This window comes from Pseudopipra pipra, chromosome 14 (assembly GCF_036250125.1).
Source record: "Pseudopipra pipra isolate bDixPip1 chromosome 14, bDixPip1.hap1, whole genome shotgun sequence".
NCBI classification, from domain to species: domain Eukaryota; kingdom Metazoa; phylum Chordata; class Aves; order Passeriformes; family Pipridae; genus Pseudopipra; species Pseudopipra pipra.
Genome location: NC_087562.1, coordinates 3,195,262 through 3,218,313, shown reverse-complemented (window position 1 = coordinate 3,218,313; position 23,052 = coordinate 3,195,262). Strand labels below are relative to the sequence as shown.

At 58.3% G+C, this 23,052-nt stretch overlaps 1 protein-coding gene across 4 annotated transcripts; it reads right to left on the bottom strand.

Annotated features, from left to right (window-relative positions):
* Positions 1-2,344: 2,344 nt before the first annotated feature.
* Positions 2,345-21,715, bottom strand: NDRG4 (NDRG family member 4). 4 transcript variants are annotated; one of them, XM_064670921.1, is made up of 17 exons: positions 21,561-21,715; positions 17,809-17,900; positions 17,325-17,369; positions 10,965-11,070; positions 9,571-9,691; positions 9,249-9,311; positions 8,983-9,043; positions 8,595-8,681; positions 8,448-8,504; positions 8,014-8,117; positions 7,431-7,487; positions 7,288-7,339; positions 6,540-6,587; positions 6,265-6,300; positions 6,019-6,070; positions 5,323-5,361; positions 2,345-4,699 (listed from the first exon to the last, which is right to left on the bottom strand). In XM_064670921.1, exons 1-17 carry the CDS (start codon positions 21,595-21,597, stop codon positions 4,545-4,547), a joined length of 1,212 nt encoding a protein of 403 aa, XP_064526991.1. In that variant the 5' UTR covers positions 21,598-21,715; the 3' UTR covers positions 2,345-4,544. The 4 variants fall into 4 exon arrangements, with proteins under 4 accessions (XP_064526991.1, XP_064526993.1, XP_064526994.1 ...); XM_064670923.1 differs by lacking the exon at positions 5,323-5,361 and having other exon boundaries at positions 21,561-21,714; XM_064670924.1 differs by lacking the exons at positions 17,325-17,369; positions 17,809-17,900; positions 21,561-21,715 and adding an exon at positions 13,213-13,344.
* Positions 21,716-23,052: the final 1,337 nt, after the last annotated feature.

Below are 23,052 nucleotides of genomic sequence, written 5' to 3'. Positions count from 1 at the left end.
CATCAATGCATATAAATATCTCAAAAGCGGTGCCAAGGGTGCTGTGCCAGACTCTTCAGTGGTGCCCAGAGACAGGATGAGGAGCAATGGCCATAAACTAAAACACAAGAAGTTTCACCTCAATATAAGAAAGAATTTTATGTTGAGAGTGTCAGAGCACTGGAACAGACTGCCCAGGGATTCTCCCTCTCTGGAGACATTCACAACCCTCCTGGACATGTTCCTGTGCCACACGTTCCTCCGGGTGACCCTGCCTTGGCAGGGGGGTTGGACTCAATGATCTCCAGAGGTCCCTTCCAATCCTAACAACTCTGTGATTTTGAGGGCATTAAATGCTTCCAGCCCTCTCTTTTCAGTGATGGGTGTGAATGTAGTAAGGCCTTAGAAAACCATGGGAAATGATCTGTTCTTTAAGCTTTTTGCTTTTGGGTGTCATCACCTGATCTCGGGGATGAGACTTTTCCTCGTGGCCGTGTTAGTCAGAGCTCCCCCATGGCATTTGCTGAAGGCCTGTCTGGAGAGGAATACCTGGCTGTGCTAACACCCACGAGGGAGGCTGTGGGCTGCCTCACCTGCCTGGCAGCACAAACACAGTAACCTTTGCCAAGCCTGGCTCACCTGGCGACACAAACACAGTCAGCTGTAAAGGCTGAAGCATTCCTGGCCAGTGAATTGGCAGGAATCTGCAATAACTCTGTCCTGGCAGCCCCTGTGCAGCTGTGACAGATGGAGAGGGAATGACTGTTCCCATTACTCAGCTGCTTTTGATTCCCATACTTGTATGCTGACATATTCCTATCTATTTACATAACCAGACGCAATTATCAGCATTTGTATCAGCACTGTTGTCCTTTGGCAGGTGTTTTAAACCAACGAGGCAAAGGCAGTGCTGGGTAGAGGTTGTGAGCACTGCAGACCACACCAGGTGGCAGTGCAACCCCACAGAAGCACCACAGGCTCTGACCCTTTGAGTTGCATTTTCATGCACTATTTGAGGCACTGACCTATATGGCTCCCTCACTCCTCACTAATGGCATCCATATCTGGCCAGAAAAAGCAGCCTGAACTTTTTTTTTCTGCCCTGCTGCTCCCGTCCCTTTGCAGGTTCCCCTGAGGAATTACATGTATTAAATTATCTCCTCCTGCTAGAAATAAAAACCCGTGCATCATCAAGAGCCAGTTTTCATGTGAGTATTACTGGCAGTATTAAAAAAAGCTGTGACCATACTTTCTTGGGTAAACATAAGGGAAGAGAAACTTTAGTGACGTGCTCACTTCTGGTCCAGAAAGCTGCTGAGATACTCCATAGTTGACTGAGTGGTGAGACGTGCCAGATCCCAAGAAAATAGATTATTTAAGTCAGTATTTGAAGTACAGAAGAGGAGTTTTAATCTAGCAATAGTACTGTAGGAATAGATAGTTGTTAGTTTTCTTTCTGTTGCAGTCTGTTAGCATTCAGCATCCAGTGCTCTATGAATTGCATTCAGTCAGAATGTGGAAATCATTTGTCTGACAGTTATCCTATCCCAGCCATCTGTATAGCACAAAGTATGTCCTGAATGTGTCCAGCAGCATTACAGCATTTCAGTGATAAGGGTGTACAGTGTAACACCCCCCAACCCACAGATGAAGCTCACCCTGGCCATGGGGGGCAACCAGCAGACCCCTCCAGGCAAGCCAGCCAAGAAAGGCTCCTGGGCTGCCTGCCCAATTCTCAGCTCAGTCTTGGCAGTCTGCATTCCCTCCCCATGTGTCCAGGCTCTTCTCTGCCCACCCCAGGCAACCATGAAGGTGAAGAGGCTCTGGGACCCTCTTCAGGGACTGGGACCAGTCTGGACCTGTACAAGGCAGACATTGACACACTGGAGCAGGGACAAGGACTAGGATGTAAGGAAATGATCCTTCCCAGGGAAGGCTTCATGCATTTGGAAAGGGCTATGGCCTGGAACATTCAGACCTTGATGGGGAGACAAACAGGAAGCCTGCAGTCCTGGTAGAGGACAGTGAAGCTGGATCTCCCAAGGACTCTGCTCATCCCCTGAGTTGTGCAGCCATGGGTCTTTTTCCTCCCCAGTGGGCACCCCTTGGAACCAATCTCATTGGGCTACAGGTGGCAGCTTTCCAGCCTCCATCCACTCCTGACATATGGGGCATCCCAAAGCCAAAGCACCCCACAGCTTCCCCCCCCTGTGCACCGTGGGGTGCTGGGCTTTCCTCCATGGGCATCCCTAGTGAGGTTGATGGACAAGGTGTCCCCTCTTCTCCTCCCTGCCTGCCAGATCTCTGCAGGCAGGCCCCAGGTGGGCTCAGACCCATTTCCCTGCAGCATGTTGCAAAGAGCACAGCAGGTTCTCAACATCTTTATTAGTTTGTTGGTTTATTTCCAACACAGTAAATCCTCTCTACAGCAACAGGTTAGTTAAATCTGGTTTACATATTGCTGTCTCATGAGTGCTGCAGCCTTGATGCCGCTGTGACAAAATCAGGCTGCACTCAGACAGGAAAATGCATTAAATTCCGCTGTGACTGGGAAAAAAGGAAAACCAACAAAAATCAAAAGAACAAACCACCAGGGAAAAACAAACAAACCCACCAACAAAACCAAGGTGAGGAACTGAAGGCGAGCACAGCCACACCACCTCCAGGGAAACCACACGGCACTGCTTGGACAAGAATGCGAGGAGGAGTGAACCCAAAAACGTCAGGGACTGGGCAAACCCTTATATATATATTATGTATAGGTATTTATATATATATATCATCTGGAAAGACACGCTGAAAAAACAAGAGATCGCAGCAGTATCTACCATAAAAAGGAGCTACGCAGCTTTCAGAGTCACACCAAGGAGGAAGCACACAGCAGAACAAAGTGGGGGACAAACGGGGACACTGGTGTTTTGGGGTGGCCTTTTAATTTGTGAGGGGTCATGTGGGGCACGGGTCTCAGGGCCAAAAGCCCTCATACACCCGTTAGGAGCCCCAGGACCTGTGTGTCCTTCACTGGGGAGCACGGATGGGGTCGGGGTGGGGGGGGGGACACAAATGCTTTTGTAGGGCTGGGTGGGACCTGCTTCCAGCGGGCTGGTTCTGCTCGCCCAGATGGTGGCACCCGGTGGGTTCCCTACAGGTCCCTGCTCAGGTCCCCCATGGAACACCTACGAAGACCTGAGCACCCATCACCAGAGCCAGGGCCTTACCTGTGCCTTACACCGGGCGCAGGAGGGGCTGGGCTCTGCTGCTCTGGCAGCTCGGGCCAATGGTGGGGTTATGGGATGACATGGATCTCCGTGCCAACTGTGAGAGACCAGATCCACCCGGAGTCCGGATGGGGCCCCACGGCTCGGGGGGAGCCAAGCCCTTGAGAGACGCCTTGCTCAGCGCGCAGGCGGAATGCCGGAGGTGGGGGCTGTGGATTTGGAGGGCCATGGTGGGTCTAGCCAGCTCTGTAGGCAAAGCCAGACACTGGTGTGCTCCCCATGTCCCATGGGTCACCCCACACTGCCAGCACCTTGCGGGGATGCACCCTGTGGGGCAGAGGGTGCTGAGGGTTCCCCAGCATGGCAGGGGGAGTGTCTCATCTTATTGCTAATGGCTCCACGGTGGTGACACCCACAGGCTGTGGCAAAACTGGAGGTGGGATTTGCTGTGTGACATCCCCAAAACCAGTGGTCTCTGGGCCCTGGCAGCCTCAGCCCAAGAGCTGGGAGGGGAACTGACAGTGTGGCAGGGACCAAGCAAGCTCAATGCCCCCTTCCCGGTGCATTTTTTGTGGCAGGCGGTGATTATCCTTCTTGCAACAAGGGACCAAGGAAGTGCCATCACAGGCAAGGGCATGGGCAGAGGCAGGGGGACACTCATGCCACCCTCCTGCCCTGATGGCTTATGGAGCAGGGCTGACCCCTCTCCACTTGCCCTGGGGCAGCCCTCAGGGTACATGACTAGGGCAAAGAAAGTTTGGGATGTGATTTCTCACAAGGCTCAGCCAGCTCTGGGGCAGCAGGTCCTGGGTGTGCTGGGGGATCCTGTGCTAGCTCTCCCCAGAAAGGGCCATCAGGGAGAAATGGAAGCTGCATCCCTAAGAATGGACCAGTGACCTCCCAATAAGCGCTGCTCCCTGTTCCTGTCTTCCTTTTGACTTGGTCAGCCATCAGTTGACCTTGGGGGACCAACCTACCTCCTGTGTCCTCTCCACGTCCTGTTCCATCCCACCATCCCGTCCCATCCCAACATCCCGTCCCCATCTCACCACCCTGACCCTGCTGTCCCATCCTGGCCCTGTCCCCCTGCCACCCACCCTCCCAAGCCGGGGCCAAGCCGATGCTAGGGAGGGTGAGGACCAATGCAGAACCATGTGTGACTGCTGGACAAAGCCTCTCTCCTTCTCCTGTACCAGACAAGGGGGTGAGGCCAGCGGCAAAGAAGACAAATTGACCCCAAAGAAGCGAGGGCCCTGGTGGAGGATGTCCACGGGGCGGGTGGGTGCTGGCGGGATGCTGACGGATGGGAGATGGCTCTGAAGGAGACGTCGGTGGCGGGCGTGGACCTCAGCACGATACCTCCATGGTGTGGTTGATCTGCCCCATGGCCTCGGTGCTCTCCGAGTGGGTGCAGGCACGTGGGCGGGTGCCATCCACAGAGCTGGCGCTGGTGAGGGAGGCCGTGCGGGAGCGTGCCAGGCGGGTCATGCTGGCAGATGGCACTGCACGGGCACAGAGAGACGGCCAGGGTGCTCAGCTCCCTCCGAAAACCACCAGCACCTGAGCCAACACTGCCGCCGGTCCCACTCCCCGACGCGAATGAGCCCTGGCACAAGCTTGCAGCAAGCGGTGCTGTAGCAAGATGAGCAGCTCCAGGCTGGTAAGGGATGGCAGGGCAGGGCCGGGTGGCCCTGGGACAGGCTGTACACCAGACCCACTCCTGGGCATGCAACCTCCAGGCATCAGGCAGTGGGGACCCCTGGCTGCCAGGCTCCAGGGAAGGAGCGAGCTGGGATGGGAACTCTCCCGGCTCCCCAGGGTGTGCAGGGAAGGTGACACTCTCCCCCAGCCAGGATGCCCCATGGGCACAGCTCCTGGACAGCTGGAGGAGAGCACAGTGGACACGCTGCTGAGGCTGTGCCTGCATGGAGGGGGGCTTCTCCAAGTGCCATTTCTCAGCCCCCAGCCCCGGCTCAGGCAAAGCGGAGCGAGGCAGTGGGCATCTGGCTGGGAAGGGCCAGTCCTGCACCCAGGCTGCTCCCAAAGGTGCCCAGGCAGCTCGAGGGCACAGGCCAGGCAGGCACCATGCAGCAGCGGGCATGGGCTGAGCAGCTCTGAGCGGTACCTGTGCCTCCACTCAGCCTCCGATCCTTCAGGTGGGTGACTGGCAGGGGTGGAGAGGGAGAAGGGCAGGGAGGGCAGAGAGAGAGCATCAGCCCTCTCTGGGCTCCACTGAGCCAGGAGCCCCCACCCAGCCCCAAGTGTGCCTGCACACGGACCCGCACATGGGCACACAGAACTGCACACACACACACACACACACACACACACGTGCAATGGACCTGCAAACGCACACGTGTGCACATGGACTTTTGCATGCACGCACAGGTATGCACAGACCCAAACACATACACACACGTGGTCATGGACCTAAGCACACACGCGTTCACACAGACTTGTGCACATGGACTCGCTCGTCTTTGTTGTACACACACAGCCCCTGCTTGTGCACACACAAACACACACACGTGTGCACGCTTGCACAGAGACCCTGTCCACACACATATGTACACACAGAGCCCTTGTACACACGTCTGTGTGCACACAGAGCCTGTACATCCTGTGCCCCTGCGGACACACGGACAGACATGATCCACACCTGCACATACAGAGTCACAGACACATGCAGCTCTCCATCAGGATGGACACACAGCAGTGCCAGGCTCCTCTCCGGCAGCAGGGTCAGCACACGTGCACACAGGCACTCACACACGTGCACACACAGCCCCACGCCAGCCCCACGCCCAGCCCCGGCACTCACTGTAGCCCATGCCTTGCAGGAAGTACTTGAAGGCTTCGGTCAGCTTGCCTGGCTGTAGGGAGAGAGCTGGCTGAGCTGAGGCAGCACCAAGGCTGAGAGCCCCGCTCAGCCCCAGGCCACCCCTGGCAGCCCCTGCACAAGACCCTTGTGCCCTCATCAGCCCGTTCCCAGCTAGCCAGGGACAGCACCAGTACATGTCTCAGAGCCCAGTATATCCAGTTAACTGGGGAAGTTGTGGGGGCTCACCTGTGTGACCTGAGGCAGCCCACCAGAGTCAGCCATCTGCAGAGAGAAGGTCCTGCTTAGTTTGGGAGGGTGTCTGTACCATCCACCATCCCCTGGTACCCGCGACAGGATGCCACTGCTGGGGCCACCCTGCTCTCCCCATACATCCCCAGCCCCAGTGGCCAGGAGGGACCTGGAATGGGGAGATGGGGACATTCTGCAGCCCTGGGGCAGAGGGCAGTGGGGCACTTCATGGGCAGCAGGGACCTCCCAGCTGCCCCTTGCCACTGGCCTACCTTCAGGAAGGTGGTGTTGGTGGGATCCAGCTTGGAGTTACACTCCACCTGTGGGCAAGAGAAATGACATTAGCTCTGAGCCAAGCAGAAGTTGCCCACATGTACCCCCGATGGCCCACAGCATTCCAGCTGGCATATCCCACCCTAGCCAGAGGAGACAGGACACTAGGCAAACCGTGAGCCTGCAGAATGACCATCCTGTGCCATGGGACAGAGGGGACTTTCCTTCTACCAGGCAGTGTCTGGGTGAGGGCTGGAAAGGGAGCTGATGGTGGCTGGTGAGGCATTCCGTGTGTCACACACGTGTGTACACACACACAGGGGTGCTCATGTGCACGTTCACAGAGGTACATGTGATGGAGGAGGGGGGAGAGCATGCAGTAACACATTCCATACAAATGTGGCCACCTGCACACTACTGTGGCTGACTGTGCAAGGGTGGACAACCACGTGGATGTGTGGAAGGACTCCAGCAGCTGTTTGGGTGCACAAGGCCAAGCAGGGAGTGTGCCCGTGTGCCGACACATCTGAGTGGGCACACTGTGAGCACGTCTGGGCATATGAAAAAGGGGAGGTTTTCCAGGTGTGGCAACCATGCACAGATGCATGTGCACAGGTGCCCACACGAGCATGCTCCCACGCAGCTCCCATGGGAGCTGACATGTGTCTGAGCAGGCAGTGAACATGTGCGTGCCCACGCATGGGCATCATCTGTGTGCCACCCGACAGGCACTACACCATCACTCACCACCCCCTCTTCAGCAGGCGCGTTGTCTCCGACCACCAGCATCACGGGGCAGCTGGAAGTGAGAGGAGGAAGGGGCACAGTCAGGGTTTGGGCTGGGTGAACTCCACTGCCCTGGGACCCCTCCATGCCAGCACAACTCTTACCGCAGCGTCTTGGCATTGGGTACAGTCCCAGGCCGGTTGATGTCCAGGTCCCTGCGGCTGATGGAGGAAAAAGAAGGCCAGTGTGAGCCCATGGGCAGATGCCACCACCAATGCCATAGAACAAGAACTGTGGCACTGCCAGCCCTTGGAAGCAGCACCCAGCCTCGCTGTTCCAGCACCTTGTGGAAGGAGGATGCCACAGTCATCCCAAGCAGAGCCCATGCCGTGGGATGCAGCACCCAGCAGAGTGGCAGGGCTCTCAACCCCCTGCACACATGGGACAGCATCTCTGCCCCCTTTCCCAGGCCTGTGCCAGCATCCAGTGCGAGAGGAGACCAGGGGATGTGCACCCATTGTGGTGGGCTCTAGGACATGGCAAGCCTCTGGCACAGGTACCACCACTCCCACATCCCCAGCCAGCAGTGGCAGACAACTTTGCACTGCTGCCTGCCTATGCTGGAGGTGACAACAGGGTGATGACAGCACCCAACATGAGTCTGGGTCCCCACAGTGACCTCAGAGCCACCCACCAGCACCACAGCCCCTCATCCTGGCACAGACAGGGGCTGCCTGCAGCACTCACCTGTTATACATGTTGAGGAAGAGCTGGAGGTTGAACTGGTTCACCACGCTGCCGATCTGCTGCCGGTAACTCTGCACCAACTCCGTGTTGTTCATCAGCTCTTCCTGTGCCAGGAGGGAATGGAGATCAGGTGTCAGGGACATACCCTGCTCCCCCAGTCCTGCCCATGCCATGCTGGTCAGCAGGGACAAGGAGAAGGATGCTGGGCAGTGCAGCTGGGCACAGAGGTGCTGCACACCCAGCAGGACGTGGGCATGAGTCACAAATTCTTCAAGGCTAATCCCCAGGTCAGGCAGGGCTTGACTAACCCTGACCCTGAGCATGGGTCAGGTCCAGAGGCGCTGCAGCACCCAGAAGGGCACAGCCCAGGTGACCCAGCCGGGTGCTGGGTAGGGGGCTGGTGGCAGGGAGCCAGCAGGATGCACAGCCCTTACCTGGCTGAACAGGTGGGACAGGACGATGTCCGGCAGTGTGCTGGTGAGGCCAGAGAGCTGTGGAGGGAGCACAGGGAGTTACAGCACTGCCATGGCTGGCTCCTGCCCCAGGGAGCCACCAGCAGGAGGGGTTGGGTCCCTACCCACCTTGGCAGCTGCCCAGTCAATCCAGCCTTTGCCATTGGGGTCGATGTTCATGAGGACCAGTCCTTCGACCAGGTCAGGGAAGATGAGCTGCAGTGAGCAAGAGAGAAAAGGCTCAGAGGGGAGGAAAGATATGCCCTGGGCAGCCCCCACTAGCGTCACTGCACAGGCATTGCACAGAGCTGATGTGGTCCTTGGAGCGATGGGAGACCTGTGGCAAGACTGCCCAGACACCACGGCCATGGCACTGCCATCCTGGCCCCACATCCCTCCACGAGCCTTTGCAGCAGCAGAGACTGCCTGGAGGTGTCAGCTCCTGCCTTTCCCCATGCCCTTGGCTGACAGCAGGTACCAGCAACTCAGAGCCAGCCCATCCCAGCCCCAGGCTCACCGCAAACTTGGCCAGCACGTAGGCTCCTGCCCCAACACCGATCCCGATCACGTACTTGAACCTGCAAATATGGAGAGGTGAGTAGGGTGGGACAGTCAGCTCCAGTACATGTTCCCTGGGACATCCCTCCACCCACAGCATTGGGCAGAAGAAGATTTGCAGGCTGCCAGCTTACAGGGGCAACTCCCAACCCCAAACCCTTGCTTTCTGCCCCTCTCCCTGCCCAGGACCCTCAACCAGCAGCCGTGGATGAGAGGCTGACTCACCCGAAATGCTGCACCACACTGGGTAACATGGCAGCCAGCTGGTCCATGGATGGATACTGGTACCTGTGGCACAGGGAGGCACAGAATGTTGGTTATGGACCCTGTTCGGAGTGGGGTATCTGGGGCAGCTTGCCTGCCTGAAGTGGGCAGGGAAATGCCACCCACTTGCAAACCACCCCATTGCTCACCCTGGGCCAGTCGTCTGCCACGGGCTTTGACACAGTTTGGAGAGACCCACAGGCAGGGCACGACTGCCAAGCAGTGACAACCCAAAGGACGGGGAGGTGACATCCTGGTAGGCACTGAACAAACTGGCACCTACCCCTGAGGGAACTGTGAGGCTCCTGCCTGCTGGCCCGGCGCATCCACATGGCACACCACAAAGTGCTTCGTGATCTCCTGCATGTCCTCGTAGTTGAAGAAGGTGTTGAAGCAAAGCTTGTCTGTCAAAGGGCAGGTGGAGATCAGAGACCAAACACCCTGGCACTGGGGCCTGGTGGGTCAGGGGAGCATGGAGAGAGGCTGCATGCCCTCCCTCTGCCCTTCAAGCGGGAGGCGAGATGCCACCAAAGCCATCCCATCCCCTTCCCTCCACGCTCCTCATCCCTGCAGCAGAGACCACAGCTGCTGCAGCAAGGGCTGCATCCCTACAGGTGTCAGGAGGCACAGAGATGGACAGACACAGCCAGGAGAATGAGGAGTTTGGGGTGAGCCTCACTGATGAGCCTTGGAGGGATGGGACTGGGGGATTCAAAGCCCAGGGCTGCAAGACCACCCAGCAGGCAGTGGGATTACCAGCCTGGAGTATTATTGGCCCCATCCAAAATCCCCAAAAAGGGCTCAAGCAAACATGGGATTTGAGAAACAGTTGCAAATCTGCCTGCTTGGAAACAGTCAACAAAACAGGCACAGTGCTGCTGTGGACAGGCCCCTGCCATTGCAGCAGGATACAGACACTGCTGGGGCTTGGAGGGGTCCTGCCTCATGGCATCAGTGCCAGGATATCCCTCCCAGAATGTGGGATGAGGCAGTTGTAGGGCCCATTGCAGCCAACATGACGTGTACCTGGACACGACAGAGCTGCTGTGATGCTGAGGCAGCTCACGTTGCGTGTCAGTGACTCAGCCTCAGCTGCCAGCAGAGCAGGAAATGCTTTTCCCTGCTCACAGGGAATTGGGCTTCCTGGCTCAGCTGGAGGGCACAGCCCAGGGCAGGGGTCTGGGGTGCAGGATGAAGGCTGCAGGCTGATAGAAAGTGCAGCGTCTCCACATCCAGAGCCTCTGCCCAGGGTCACCCCTTCCCCTCCTGACAAGGTCCCTCCTTCTCTGCCATTCCCAGTCTCTTTTGTCCCCCACTACATCCTGCTGCCAGCTGGGTCCATGCTCTGAATACCAACAGGCTGGTGGTGGCGGCAGCAGTGGGGACCAACCCTGCACCCTCCGTGTGCCATCCCTGCCTGGTGTGGGCAGGCAGACAGACAGCACCAGGGCAGCCAAGCACTCCTGGCTGTGCCTGGCCTGGGCTTTGGGCTTTGAGCACCCAAACTCTCCCGGTGCTTCCAGATGCCTGGGGGGACCGAATGCAGCCAGGGGACCCTCCACGGGAGGAGGCAAAGGAGCTGAGCCAGGGGTTCTGGCCCTATGTCCTGGCACTCCATGCAGCCTCGGGCTCACTCCCACCTGCCCTTGCACCCTCGGCCCGGGGAGCAGCACTCACGGTTGAGCCCCACGTCGTGGTACGTCAGGATGGCCGGGCGGTTCCCCTTGGGAGAGCCCCGGATGACCACGTGCAGCAGCCCATAGGGGGTCTCAATGTCATGTTCCTGGGGGAAGAGGAGAGATGGGGTGATGCCCACCTGCCCTAAGACATCCTCTCCTGCCCTGCCATCACACCCTTCGCTGGGTGCATGCTTCCCCACATGGCTGGTCCCATGGGAGGACAAGGGAAAGAGGGGCAGCTGTTCCAGGGAAAAAAAAAAAACACCTTTGGGCATCCCAGAGGTGGTAGAAAGCAGGACAAATCACATACAAATGCTCCCAGCTTCCATCAGCTCCCAAAGGGAAGGGAAGGGATGGGAAGGGAAGACTTTGGATAAGATCATAGCATTTAGGATTGGACATGTGTATCATGGGATGTGATCGCAGGGTGGGATCAAGGGATGGGATCCAAGAGGGCTTGAGAAAGGAGGATCATGGGATGGGACAGGTGGACCACAGGACAGGACAGGAGATCTTCGAGGGCCTGGGACTGAGGAAATTTTGGCAACAGGGTGGGGCTTCACAGCATGGCCTAGCTGGGAAGTGATTTGCTGTGCCTGGGACAAACAGGCAGAGGTCAGAACCCAGACACCATTTCAGGAAACACTGCAACCAGCTCCCAAAATTACAGCTAAAGTAACTTTAGAAACCTTTGGTCTGAAATGCCAGTGCCCTCATACAGAGAACAAGACTACCCCATGTCTCAGTTTCCTTGTTTAGGAGGGCTCCAGCCTTGCTGCCCTGGCCCTTGTTCCCAGCCAGCAAGGGAAACCAAGGCTGTGAGCCCAGGTGCTGCCCAGGGACAAGGGACCAGAGGTCCCCTCCAGATGCTCACACCTGCCAGCCAGTCCACTGGCAGTGACCTAGAGGCTGGGATCTGGTGGGTGCAGGAGCATCATGTGCTGGGCAGGGCGGGCAGGAGATGATGGCAGGGTGCCCAACCATCACGGTCCTCACTGCTGGCACCAGCAGCCCCACGGATGGGCTGGTGGGAGGGGAGCAGGTACGTGGATGCTCACGCGGGTTACGCGCCACCAAGGACTCTGAAGGACACAGGCCTCGGGTGGGAGGAACCACCTCAGGACAGGGTCTCCTCACTGCAGTGCCTCCCCTCACTGAGATCTGCTGTCCCTGGGGGAGCACAGCACCTGAAGGCACCTCAAGGACTGTGGAGACAACTCTCGGCCCCCAAGGGCACCCTGACCCCACCAGCCCTCATCCACAGCTGTCCTTCCATCCCCTGCAGCTGCATCACGCAGCAGTCCATGAGGAGGGACATCCCTCTGCAAAACAGATTAGGAAACTGAGGCAGAGGAAGGGCCTGGCCCAAGGTCACAGAGCAGGAGGCATCCATGTGGTCTGATCCTGGGCACAGGGCTGCCTCCTTGCCATCACCATGCTCACAGTCTCCATCAGAGCCCAGACAGCTCAGCCTTCAATCCTACCCCAAAATCACATGCCCAAGGTAGTGGATCCATCCTCAGCACTGCTACCTCCTGCTCCCCACCCCCCGCCAAGCCAGGCACATCCTGCCCATGGTGCAGCCTCTGCAGCACCGCTGGGTACCACAGCCCTGCCCTTTGCCGCAGGGATGCTCTCTGGAGAGGAGAGGCTGGGGATGCAGGGGATGCAGGCAGCAAGGAGAGAGGGGCATAGAAAACCCACAGCCCCAGCGAGGAGGGGCGTGCAGGTCTCAGCACCCATAGGTGTCTGACAGAGCCCACCCATGTCCAGGTTACCTGCTCACCGCTGCAGTGCTCCCACCTCACTCACCAGCCTGTTGCCATCGGGTGTTGCCATCACCCAGAGGCCGGAAAGCAACCGAGGGATTGCTTCAAAACAGCAAGACACCTTCTCCCTCTGCAACCCAGGGGGTGGGGAAGGGGCAGTGAGCCCCCCCATGAGCACACAGCCCCAGCACGGGACGCAGCCACTCACCCTCAGCCTCGGCGCAGCATCTCCGCCGGGCTCGGGGAGGACATGCTCAAGGACAATGCGTCCCCAAAACCTGCGGCACGTCAGGGATGCGGCAGCAGGGCTGGGGGAAAGAAGGGCTCCCCAGCAGTGGGTCCCACCTGCCTCAATGCCTGACTGACCCACAACGAGCCCTGCTGGGTGCAAAGGCCCAGCCTGGGCAAGCAGGAGAGATACTGGGGCAAAATTCCCTGGGAAGGGAGGGCAGCGAACACGGGGACGGCAGTACCTACCCCATCCCAGCACTCCGGCATGGTGAGGAAGTGGGTGGATGAGGATGCGCTGGCAGTGTGGGCCAAGCACGGGCTCCCGTCAGTGCAGAGGGCTGGGGCGAAGCAGAGCTCTGCGCTGGCTCAGCCTCTCGCCTCGATTTATAGCGGAGCCCCAGCCCTGCGCTAAGCCCTCCCTCTCCCTTCCCCCTCGGCAGGTTTGGCCTCCATTGCAGGCGAGCGCCGCGATGGAGCCAGCACTCAGCCATTGGCTGCCGCGGGAATTATTCATGCTCCAATTGGCCCCAAATACCCTTGTTTATGAAGAAAAAACGCCTGGCACCGTGCGGTACCTTCTCCATCTTCCCTCTTTCGGCAGACAGACGCAGGCGGGGTGTCTGGACCAGGCTGCACTCGCACCCCTCACGACAGACCCAGCACGGTCAGGGAAGAGCCCATCCATGCTCCCTGCACCCACTGCACACACATGGAACCCAGCCCCACATAAACATGCAGAATCATGGTCGAGCCCACAGCCAGCCGGGCCAAGGCCCCGCAGCGATGCACAGGCAGCACACACACAGCCACAGATGGACATGGGTACACACGAAACAAGCAGGAGGAGGACGAGGCAGGCGTGCTCCACGTGTGCACGTGACCACACATGTACATGCACAGGAACACGTACCAACATGGGCACACAGGGACCAGGCAAAACCACATCCGTGCATGCAAACTTCGGAAAAATTGATACAATCCCTACTGACACACACAAACCCCAAAAATACTTGTGCACAACCCCCACGGGGCCAGGCCCAGTGTGTCTATGTCAGCACATGTTCCTGTACACGTATGTCCATGGTCATGTACATAATAAGAGCACACCTGCTGCATCCTTCTCCCGTGCTTAGCATGTATGCCATGGATGCCACTAATGCTCATGGATGCACAAAAACCTGCACACACGCAGAACCTTGGACACACGTGCACAGAGGGGCACACACATGTACACATGTGAACACTGCACAGACACCTTTGTTACCTTACCCAGCAGCACAGTCATCCCACCTGCTGCAGGATGATGGCAGGCAGGGGAAGTGCAGGATTTAGCCCCGACCTGGACATCGTCAGTGGCAGGTAAATAAGGCAAAGGAAAGGCAATCCAGCAGCACCAAGGAGTTGGATCCTGTCCCTGGACTGACACATGCTGTGCACACACACACACACACACACACACACACACACACACACACACACACACACACACACACACACACGTGTATCCCCATGTGTACATGCATGCAAGCAGATGGTTTCTTCCCTGATTCCAACAAGACTTTGTGAGAGAGCAATTCCATCTGCCTGCAACTCTCACCCATGGACAGCCTCGTGCCACCACAGCCCCAAACCCCCCCAGCAATCTCTGGGTGCCATCCCCTTGCACCCTGCCTGTCCTTACCCATCCCAGCACCACTGCCAGCTTTGCAGAACTGGCACAAAGCTGGACAATCTCAAATGGAGAAGGAGTCCCACGGTCTCTTTGGTGCCCTTCAGGGAGCCACTAAAAGCTATGTCCTGCAAACAAGTCAGGGCTGGGCAGCCAGGGGGTCTAGATGTGGGAAAAAGGACAGACAGACAGGCAGAGGGGTGGCATTCACCTCACCTCCACCAAAGAGGCTTTACTCTGCTCTGCTCTGTCCTGCAGGGAGCTCAAACCCCGGCCTGGAAAGATGCATCCCTGCGAATGAAGGACTGGCTGTGTGAGGAAAGCCCAGCTCTCAGGTGGTTCCTGGCACAGGTACAAAGCCATTCACACCTCCAGGTGCCATTTTTGCTTTCCCCAGCCCTGCTGCCTGTGGAGCCAAAGAGCCTGAGCAGCCACAGCCCATGGGAAAAAAACAAGAGATGCAGAGGGGCAATAAAAGACAGAAGGTGGCAAAGGGGAGGAGAGAAGGGGTAGAAGAGCCATGGTGAAGTAAAGCATGAAAGCAAAAGGGTTGCAGGGAGATGGGAGGGCTGAGCAAGGCTGACTCTGCTTGAATAGCATCAAATGGGATTGCCACCCCTTTGGCTACTAGCCTACTTGCCTGGCGGGTGGCCCAGACCTCCTGCTGGATGCAGGGCATCCAGGTCTTAGGGCACCTGCCCCTGGCACTCCTGCACCTTGGCTTATGTCAGCAGCCCCCAGGGCTTCACTTCAGCTGGCAGCAGTGGGGGCTTCCCACTCCCCACCACTGCCCCAGCCAGGCCTGAGCATCCTGCCAAGGGAGCAGTGACTGGCTCTGGGGAGGAGCAGAGGGACAGGGAAGAGTTAAGCTGGGGGGTAGATTGAATTATCCCAAGAAGGTGAGCCTAGATAATAGGGTAGGATTTCCCCAAGGAATGGCAGGCAGCCCCCAGCCTCTGCACAGAGCCAACCTGCAAATGCCAGGGTGGGCAAAAGGAGGGGGTTGCCCTGGCAGAGCCTGAGAAACTCATCCCATCCCTACCCTGAGGCTCTTGGAGTGGAACCAAGAGGGCACAGGGCCCGGCTGGCTTGAGAAAAGTTTCGTTGATCTTTGCCCAGTTCCTTTTTTAGGTCCCGAGGGGATGGAGATGCATCACTGTGGCATTTGCCATCCATACCTGCTCCACTTGGCACCACCAGGGACGTGGTTCGGCATCACCGTGGGCCTATCCCTGAAATACTGACATGCAGATTGTCCTGGGAGGGTCACTGCTCTTTAGCATCCGAGTGCCAACCAAGCCCTGCCCCAGCACAGCCGAGCAAGAGTCATACTGGTCCTTGTGGTGCTACTGGGAGGTCTGAGCAGCCTGGCACGGCCACCTCCCTCTCCTTCCACATCTCCATCTTCCTCTTTGCCCTCATTTTGGTGATACCAGATAGTTTGGTCTCCCCTCCAGTGGCCAACAGGAACCCTGAGCAAGCAGAGCAAGGAGCAGCCCAGCCCTGCACACTCTGCCACTCACAACCCCAGCATCTCACCAGCTTTGGAGCTGCTGGAAAGGGCACCATTTCTTTTCTGACCACTGCCATTTTTTAATTATTTTGTGGCTTTCAAAAGGGCCACAAGAAGTCTGCCACTCTGTGAACCATAGCAGCCACCAGGCAGCATCCTGACAAAAGGTCTCATTCCCTGATCAGCATCCTGCCACCACACAGGTGACAGACACCAAGCAGGCCAGCACCAGAAGTCTGGGCACTGATTTGGGGCTGCTAAAACAGGGACCTGTGCTCCCCTGTCCCTCTCCCAGGATGAATGAAATCCAGATTTATTTTACCCTTACAGGTGCTGTTATTTCAGCACCAGACCTGTCAGGGCTCAGCCAGCACCACCCAAGCCCACCCTCCCAGTGGTCCCAGTTGCTAGCAAAGTGGCAAAATACAACCTCAAGTCAATTACTGGTGTCCCCTGGGAGAAGGGATGCTTTAGGAGAGGGACAGGCAGCAAGCTGGGGTCTGGTAGCCCAGCTACCCTCCCTCCCTATCTTCCAGTCTCTGCAGAGGGAGCCTGGTGCTCGATGAGCCTGGGCAGAGGTGTGAGAGGGACAAAGACCAACAGAGGAGCCAGGCATGAGCTCTCCCCACCACGATCCCTGGAGCCATATTGTGGGGCTCCTCTGGAGAGGTGAAATGGAGGTACAAGGCAGGCAGGTGCTAGCCAAGGGAGCAGAGGGGCCCTGTTCTCCAAGAGAGGTGGGTGGTACAGGGGGCAATGCCCCAGCCCTCCAAAAAAGAAAGAGGCTTTCAAACATCCTTATGTAAGCAGGGAGCTGGCATTGCCCAGGAAACCATTGCCATGGCAATGGTAAAGGGGCTGGAAAAGCAGCTCTGCCTTCCTGAGAAGAAATTGCCTATTTTAAAGGTTTTGTCCCCAGCCTGTGGCCAAGTGCCCACCAGCCACATCTGAGCGCCAGCACAGAGCATGGCTGGCAGCATGTCCCCCATCCCCTCCTGAGGAGGACCACGATGGATGTGCAGCCCCATGCACAGGCACCAACCAGGCACTGCACCCCCATGGAAGGAGGGACAGCAACGCCCCTGGGTCCGCTCAGTGCCCCACAGCCTTCCCAGCCACAGGACGCTGTCCCACACAAGACCCAGGGTGGGGGACATCACCCATGGCTGGTCCTACCTTCCAGTCTGTGTCCACAGTGGAGAGGAAGACATCCGAGTTCTCCTGGAGTGAGAAGGAGCAGAAGGAGCCATTAGGGACAGAGACATCCCTTCCCTACACCTCAATTCCGCAGCGCCCTCTGCCCACCCAGCTCCCAAAGCCCCCTGACAACACAGGCACCCACTCCCCAGAGCCCACATATGTGCACACATACACCCACATCTACAACACCTGCACACAGGTGCATGCACTACCTGTGTGTGCACTCACACGAGTGTGTATGCGCATGTATGTGCCATGTCTGCACACACACCCCCCATCCCGCCAAACCCGACCCCACGCTCACACACACACACACTGCACACCACACATGTGCACATACGTGTGCCCAACACCAGCACACACGCACAGAGTACCACACGTGCCCCATACCAGCACACAACCCCTCCCAAGCACCTGCATTGTGTGCAGGAGCTGGAGCCAGTGAGGTCACCAAACTCACCAGCTCGGTGTCCTGTCCCCGCAGCAGCGGCTTCTCCTCGGTGAAGCGCAGCTCGTGCAGCCCTGCCATGGTCATCTCCTGCAGCAGCAGCCCTGCCCAGGGCAAGGGAGGTGTCAGGGCAGGTCCTGCCTCTGTCCCCTTCGCCCCAGCCCTCTGGAGCCTTTTGGGATGGGACCCAAATCAGCTTCACTCCACCCAGCTACCATGGGAACTTGGTGCTTCAGCTTGTCCAGGGGCTGCAGCGAGCCCCTCCACTGAGAGCTGGAAGCAGGCACAGTGCCTAGATGAGCTCAGCTCCCAGCTCCTACCTGGGTCCAGTTCTCCCAGTTGAAGACAAACCTGTCTCCAGGGCACAGTTTTATTCAAACTGAGAGACCAACCTCATCCGTCCATGGTGGTCACCTCATAAGCACCAGGGCAAGAACATCCCAATTGCCATCCCAGCCTTCAGCATCGATCAAAGAGAGAAATTCCAACTTTTTGGCCTGTTTTAGGCTGCAGATAGGTATGGATGGGACAGAGGAAGATCTCCTTGCACAGCCAGAGCAAGGGGTGATGTTTCTCAGCCCTGCCGGGAAGGCAGAGGGATGTTCCAAGCAGAAAGAGAGCAGAGAGACAGCCTGAAATTTGTATAGTAATGATGGGAGAAAACAGAATGTGCTGCCTTTGCTCCCAAAGTCTTCTCCTTGTCCATGAAGCAGGTGCTGGCCAGCCAGCACCTCAGCCCCAGGGCTTGCAGGGACAGACTTCTCCATGGAGCTGCCGCTCAGCAGCACCGTGAGACTTCGTGCTGCTGACCAGGGACTTTGTACCCCCAGTGCTGGCACCTCCACAAACACCCCCAGGCACAAGCCCAGCTCAGAACCAGAGGGATTTAAGGAGATCAGCAGCTGGCTGTGCACAGAGGGTGACAGACATGGGGACACAGGGAACAATCCAGGCTCCCCTGTGTATAGATGGGATGGGTAACTGGTAAGTCCCAGTGCAAGGGGATTATCTGCACTCAGGCAGGATCCAGACCTCAGGCATTGCCTTTACAGCCTCTGTTTCTACCCATTTCCCAAGGCCAAGCCTTCAGACAAGTTGTTGCTGCTCCAGATCGGCCAGCATTGATCCCAGACCCTTTCCACTGGCTTCCCATCCTGTACAATCTCCCTGGACATAACAGGGATGGTATGGGCTATGCTTGCACCACAGCAGACACAGACTCCACTCCATCTGCACAGCCTCAGCCAAGCCTGCTCCACACTGTGTCCACCTCCAAACCTAGATCAGCCTGGGCTGACAATGTGGAAAGTCCAAGCAATGCCATGAGCATTGAAAGGGCCCCACGAATACAGGAGCTGGTCATAAACTCCCCTCTAAAGCCAGCTTTTGCTCATCTGACCGGGTTTTCTATTCAAAACTCAAGCAGGCTGTGCCACCTGCCTGCTTTCTGCAGACACGGCACTTTGCCTTGCTCCTTGGGAGCCATCCAACAGTCCAGAACTGTTTGGAGGGAGAAACACCACTGTGAAGCCTCTCGGGAGTCCCAGGGCACCCAGCACCAGCAGTCTCCATGCACAGAGGGTCCCTCCAGGCCAGAGGCCACACAAAGCCCAAGTGGGGAGAGGTGCCTTCAGCCCCACAGGGAGTGTGCTCCAGGCTGGGCTGCTGCTGCTGGAGAAAGGGCTTCATGCTTGGGGAAAACTCTGGCCTGCAGCCCACCAGCACAGCTGAGACAACACAGCCTGCAGAGCCACCGACCCAGCAACCCCACAACCCCAGGGTAAAACATGGGAGAAAAATGAGCCTCACCGATAGCTGGGTCTGGAAGAGATCAGGAGCCGTCCCGCGCTGCCTGTGCCAACCCACCGTGTGGCCACGGCCCCAGGGTGGCCGGGAACAGCACTCAGTGGATGGTGAATGCCTTTATTAATTAAAGCCTCCAGCTAATATGGGCGGGAGGGTGGGTGAGCAATGAGCAAAGGCCCCGTGACCTTGCTCCCGTGGGGGGGCACAGCTGGCTCAAGAGGGACATGGCAGAGCCCTGCACCAACCAGCATCCTCAGTGCACGAGGGACAGTCACCTGAAGTGGTGCTGAGTGTGGGAGCAGAGGAGGGATCAGTACACAGGGGAGTCCCAAGGGTGCCAAAGCCTGTGAGCAGGGACACAGCCACTCTGCCACCTTCCCTGTGTGCTCTGCTTCCCTTGCCAACCCTCATCCCTGCTCCTGGCAGTGCAGCAGTGGGGCTGTGGGCAGTCTCACCCAGCCCAGTTGGGCTGCTATCAGTGAGGAGTGCTGGTGAGGAAGCCAAAACAACTTGGCTCCCATCTCATGCCAAGGTAATGTGTCCAAAAACAAGCCCCTTTCCTTGCAGCTCACCCCAATCCCCTCCAACAAGCACCCATTCACAGGGTGCCACCCCAAACGCACCCATCTCTGCTCACACTCTGCCTTCCCAGTGTGATGCCACCATTTCCTGCACACAGCTGGGACACACCTCTTCCTTAATTCCCAATTAGTCCCAAGCCCAGCAGGACGTAAGTGCTTTGGCCCAACAGGGCCCTGGCACTGTGTATGTAGATGGGGTCAGGAACAGTCACGCTGGCTTACCTTCCCCAGGGATCTGCAGCCCACTGATGGATTATTGGAGGAGAACCAGCTCATAGCACAAAAATATATTGTTGATGTTATTGTTATTATTATTAATAATAATAATTATTATGCTGGTTGGAGGGCAGGGGTCACTCAGATGTTGCACCAGCCTCACAGGAGTCTCCCCACTGACTACCTGTGTCCTGCCCTGGCACGGATGCAGCACCCACAGGATGTTGGCACGGATACTCCAGGCTAACTGAGCAGTGTGCAACAGACGAGGAGGCAGAGCTGGAGAAGTGAGGGCTGGCCCCTGCCAGGCAGTGAAGCCAAGGCAGCCTCCAGCAAGGCTGGGAGAGGGAAGAAGGGAACCTGCAGCCCAGTCTGAGACACGGCTGCATGCCCACAGAATTGCCCCCCCGAGCAGGACCACTGTGTGGTCCCCACACTGTGGGGAAAACCCCAGTGTGACACAGCCTGGGCCACATCCCGCCCCACCAGTGCAGGGTGAACACCCACAGCTTGCTCTGCCCCCATGAGGGGCACAGGTCTTCACCCCAGCAGCCTCCACAACCCAGCCTAACAGTGTGGTGCAACTGGGCGAAGCAGAAACGGGCAGCCACACCACCAGAGCCACCAGGCCAGGGGCCCCGGTGCCACTGACGCAGGGGCTGAGCATCGCAGGGTCGGGGAGGGGTGGTGGCAGCGGGGGGCTTTGTGGGGGCTCAGGCTGTCTCACAGTGGCTGTTGCTAAGAGCAGCCTCCTTCCCAGCCCAGCCCAGCCCATTCCTCGGGGCACTCAGGCAGCGGGGAGACTCCCAGGGGAGGCTGTCTGAGGAGCAGAGAGGCACCGCAGGGATGCTCCAGCAGTCCCCCGGCCACCCCCACCCCCCGGCTGCCTGCTGTGCCGCCCCCCCTTGCCACCCCTCTCCCCTTCCCCCAGCGCCACCGGCCTGGGCTTTCCCCGCTGCAGCAAGGCATCACCCCCCGTACCCCAAAAACGATCCTACGGGCGGCAGCCCACACCTGGGGGAGCAAAGGCAGCGGGCCAGAGGGGTGGGGGGGCAGCTCCATCTCCCGGGCAGGGGCTGAAGGCTCCTACTCCCCGCACCCCATCGCCCCTCCTCGCTTCTCCCCCCTCCCCGCTCCCAGCACGGGGGGGCCGGGCCGTACCTGTCAGGAGCTCGATCTTGTGCCGAAGCACCTTCATGCCGGGGCGGCGGGTCCCGGCGGGGCGGGGCGGGGCGGGAGGGGCGGCGGCGGCCCCGGCGCGGGGAGCGAGCGGAGCCGGAGCTGGTGCCGGAGCCGGAGCCGGAGCTGGTGCCGGAGCCGGAGCCGGAGCCGGTGCGGGGCGTGTGGGGCGGCGCAGGGGCTGGGCTGGGCACGGCCCCGCCGGCCGGATCCTCCCCCCGCCGGCGCCCGAGGGGAGGGACGGGGCCGCGATCGGGAGCGGGGGCGCCCGGAGAACAACGGGCTCGGGACGGTGCTGGGGGAGGAGGGAGCGAACGGGAGATGGAGGCACCCCGGGGGTTACACAAGGGATGGAGGCACCCTGGGGGCTACACAAGGGATGGAGGCTGCAGGGGTTTTCACGGGAGATGCAGTGATAGACGCTGGGGGGGGGGTGGCACAAGTCACCCTGTAGGGTACCATGTGGATCCCAGAGCTGGACTGTGATGGCCAATGGGACCAATGGGTCCCTGTGGTTATAGAGTCGCAGGAGCAGGGCACAGTGGGAGCCTTGGGGAGCCCCAGGTATGGAGCCTGGGGTACAACGGGGTCTGGGTCTCCCCGAGAGGAGTGGGTGGTGATAATCAAGATGCTCCGGGAGGATCCGGGGCAAGAAGGGGCCTCTGCAAAAGTGATACCTGGAACACGGCCATTATGGCTAAGGGGTCTAGGGAGTCCTAGAAAGTGGGGCCACAAAGGACAAAGGGCCTGGGAGTATCCAGGAAAAGAAACATGGATGACCTGAGGGTCCTCCGAAACATGGGAATGCAGGTTCCCCTGAGCATGGGGTGGTCACGGTCAAGGGGATCAGTGGTCCTGGGATAAGGAGGACCTGTGCAGTGAGGGTCAGCACAGCAGGGCTGTCATGGTCTGGAGGTGCCAGGGAGTGCAGATGGTGATAGTCATGGAGTCTGAAGGAACACCCAAGAGTGAAGGCCATGACTGGGGGCATGACTGCCCCCTCATATTGATGCTGGGGGTGTTGGGTGGCAGCTGTTTGGGGCAGAGCAGGAGGTTCTGAATCACCTGAATTGTTCTGAATTGGGACAGCTGGTCCAGTGAGGATAGAGGGTCCTAGACTGCCCCTAGAGCAAGGGCTGAATTCCACTTGTTTCTAAGCTGGGCAGACCTATTCTGCCACTACTCCTTCCTCTGTGTCTCTTTGGTATCACATTAATTCATTTTTTTCCCCACAGTTAGGTATGTAACAGCCTCCACTCCCAAGTTGCCTGAGGAAACTGCACAGGGCATGCCATCCAAAACTGGCCCTTCCTAAAACAACCCCATGGGGAACTGCTGAGGACCCCATCACCTCCCCTCAGTGTGCCTGGTTCCTCAGCACCTGGGTTGAATCAGACCTCAGCCTCATCACTCCTCAGCCACAGTGGCAACAAACCCCTCTGCTTTGGGGCACCTTTCACTGCTGGGCACCTTG

Coding starts and splice junctions, on each gene's coding strand:
- NDRG4 (XM_064670921.1), bottom strand. CDS start 21,597: ATGAAGGTGCTTCGGCACAAGATCGAGCTCCTGACAG. Junction 9,312..9,570: donor GCCTCACAGTTCCCTCAGGG/GTAGGTGCCAGT, acceptor CCTGTGCCACAG/GTACCAGTATCCATCCATGG. Junction 9,044..9,248: donor AGTGTGGTGCAGCATTTCGG/GTGAGTCAGCCT, acceptor CCATATTTGCAG/GTTCAAGTACGTGATCGGGA.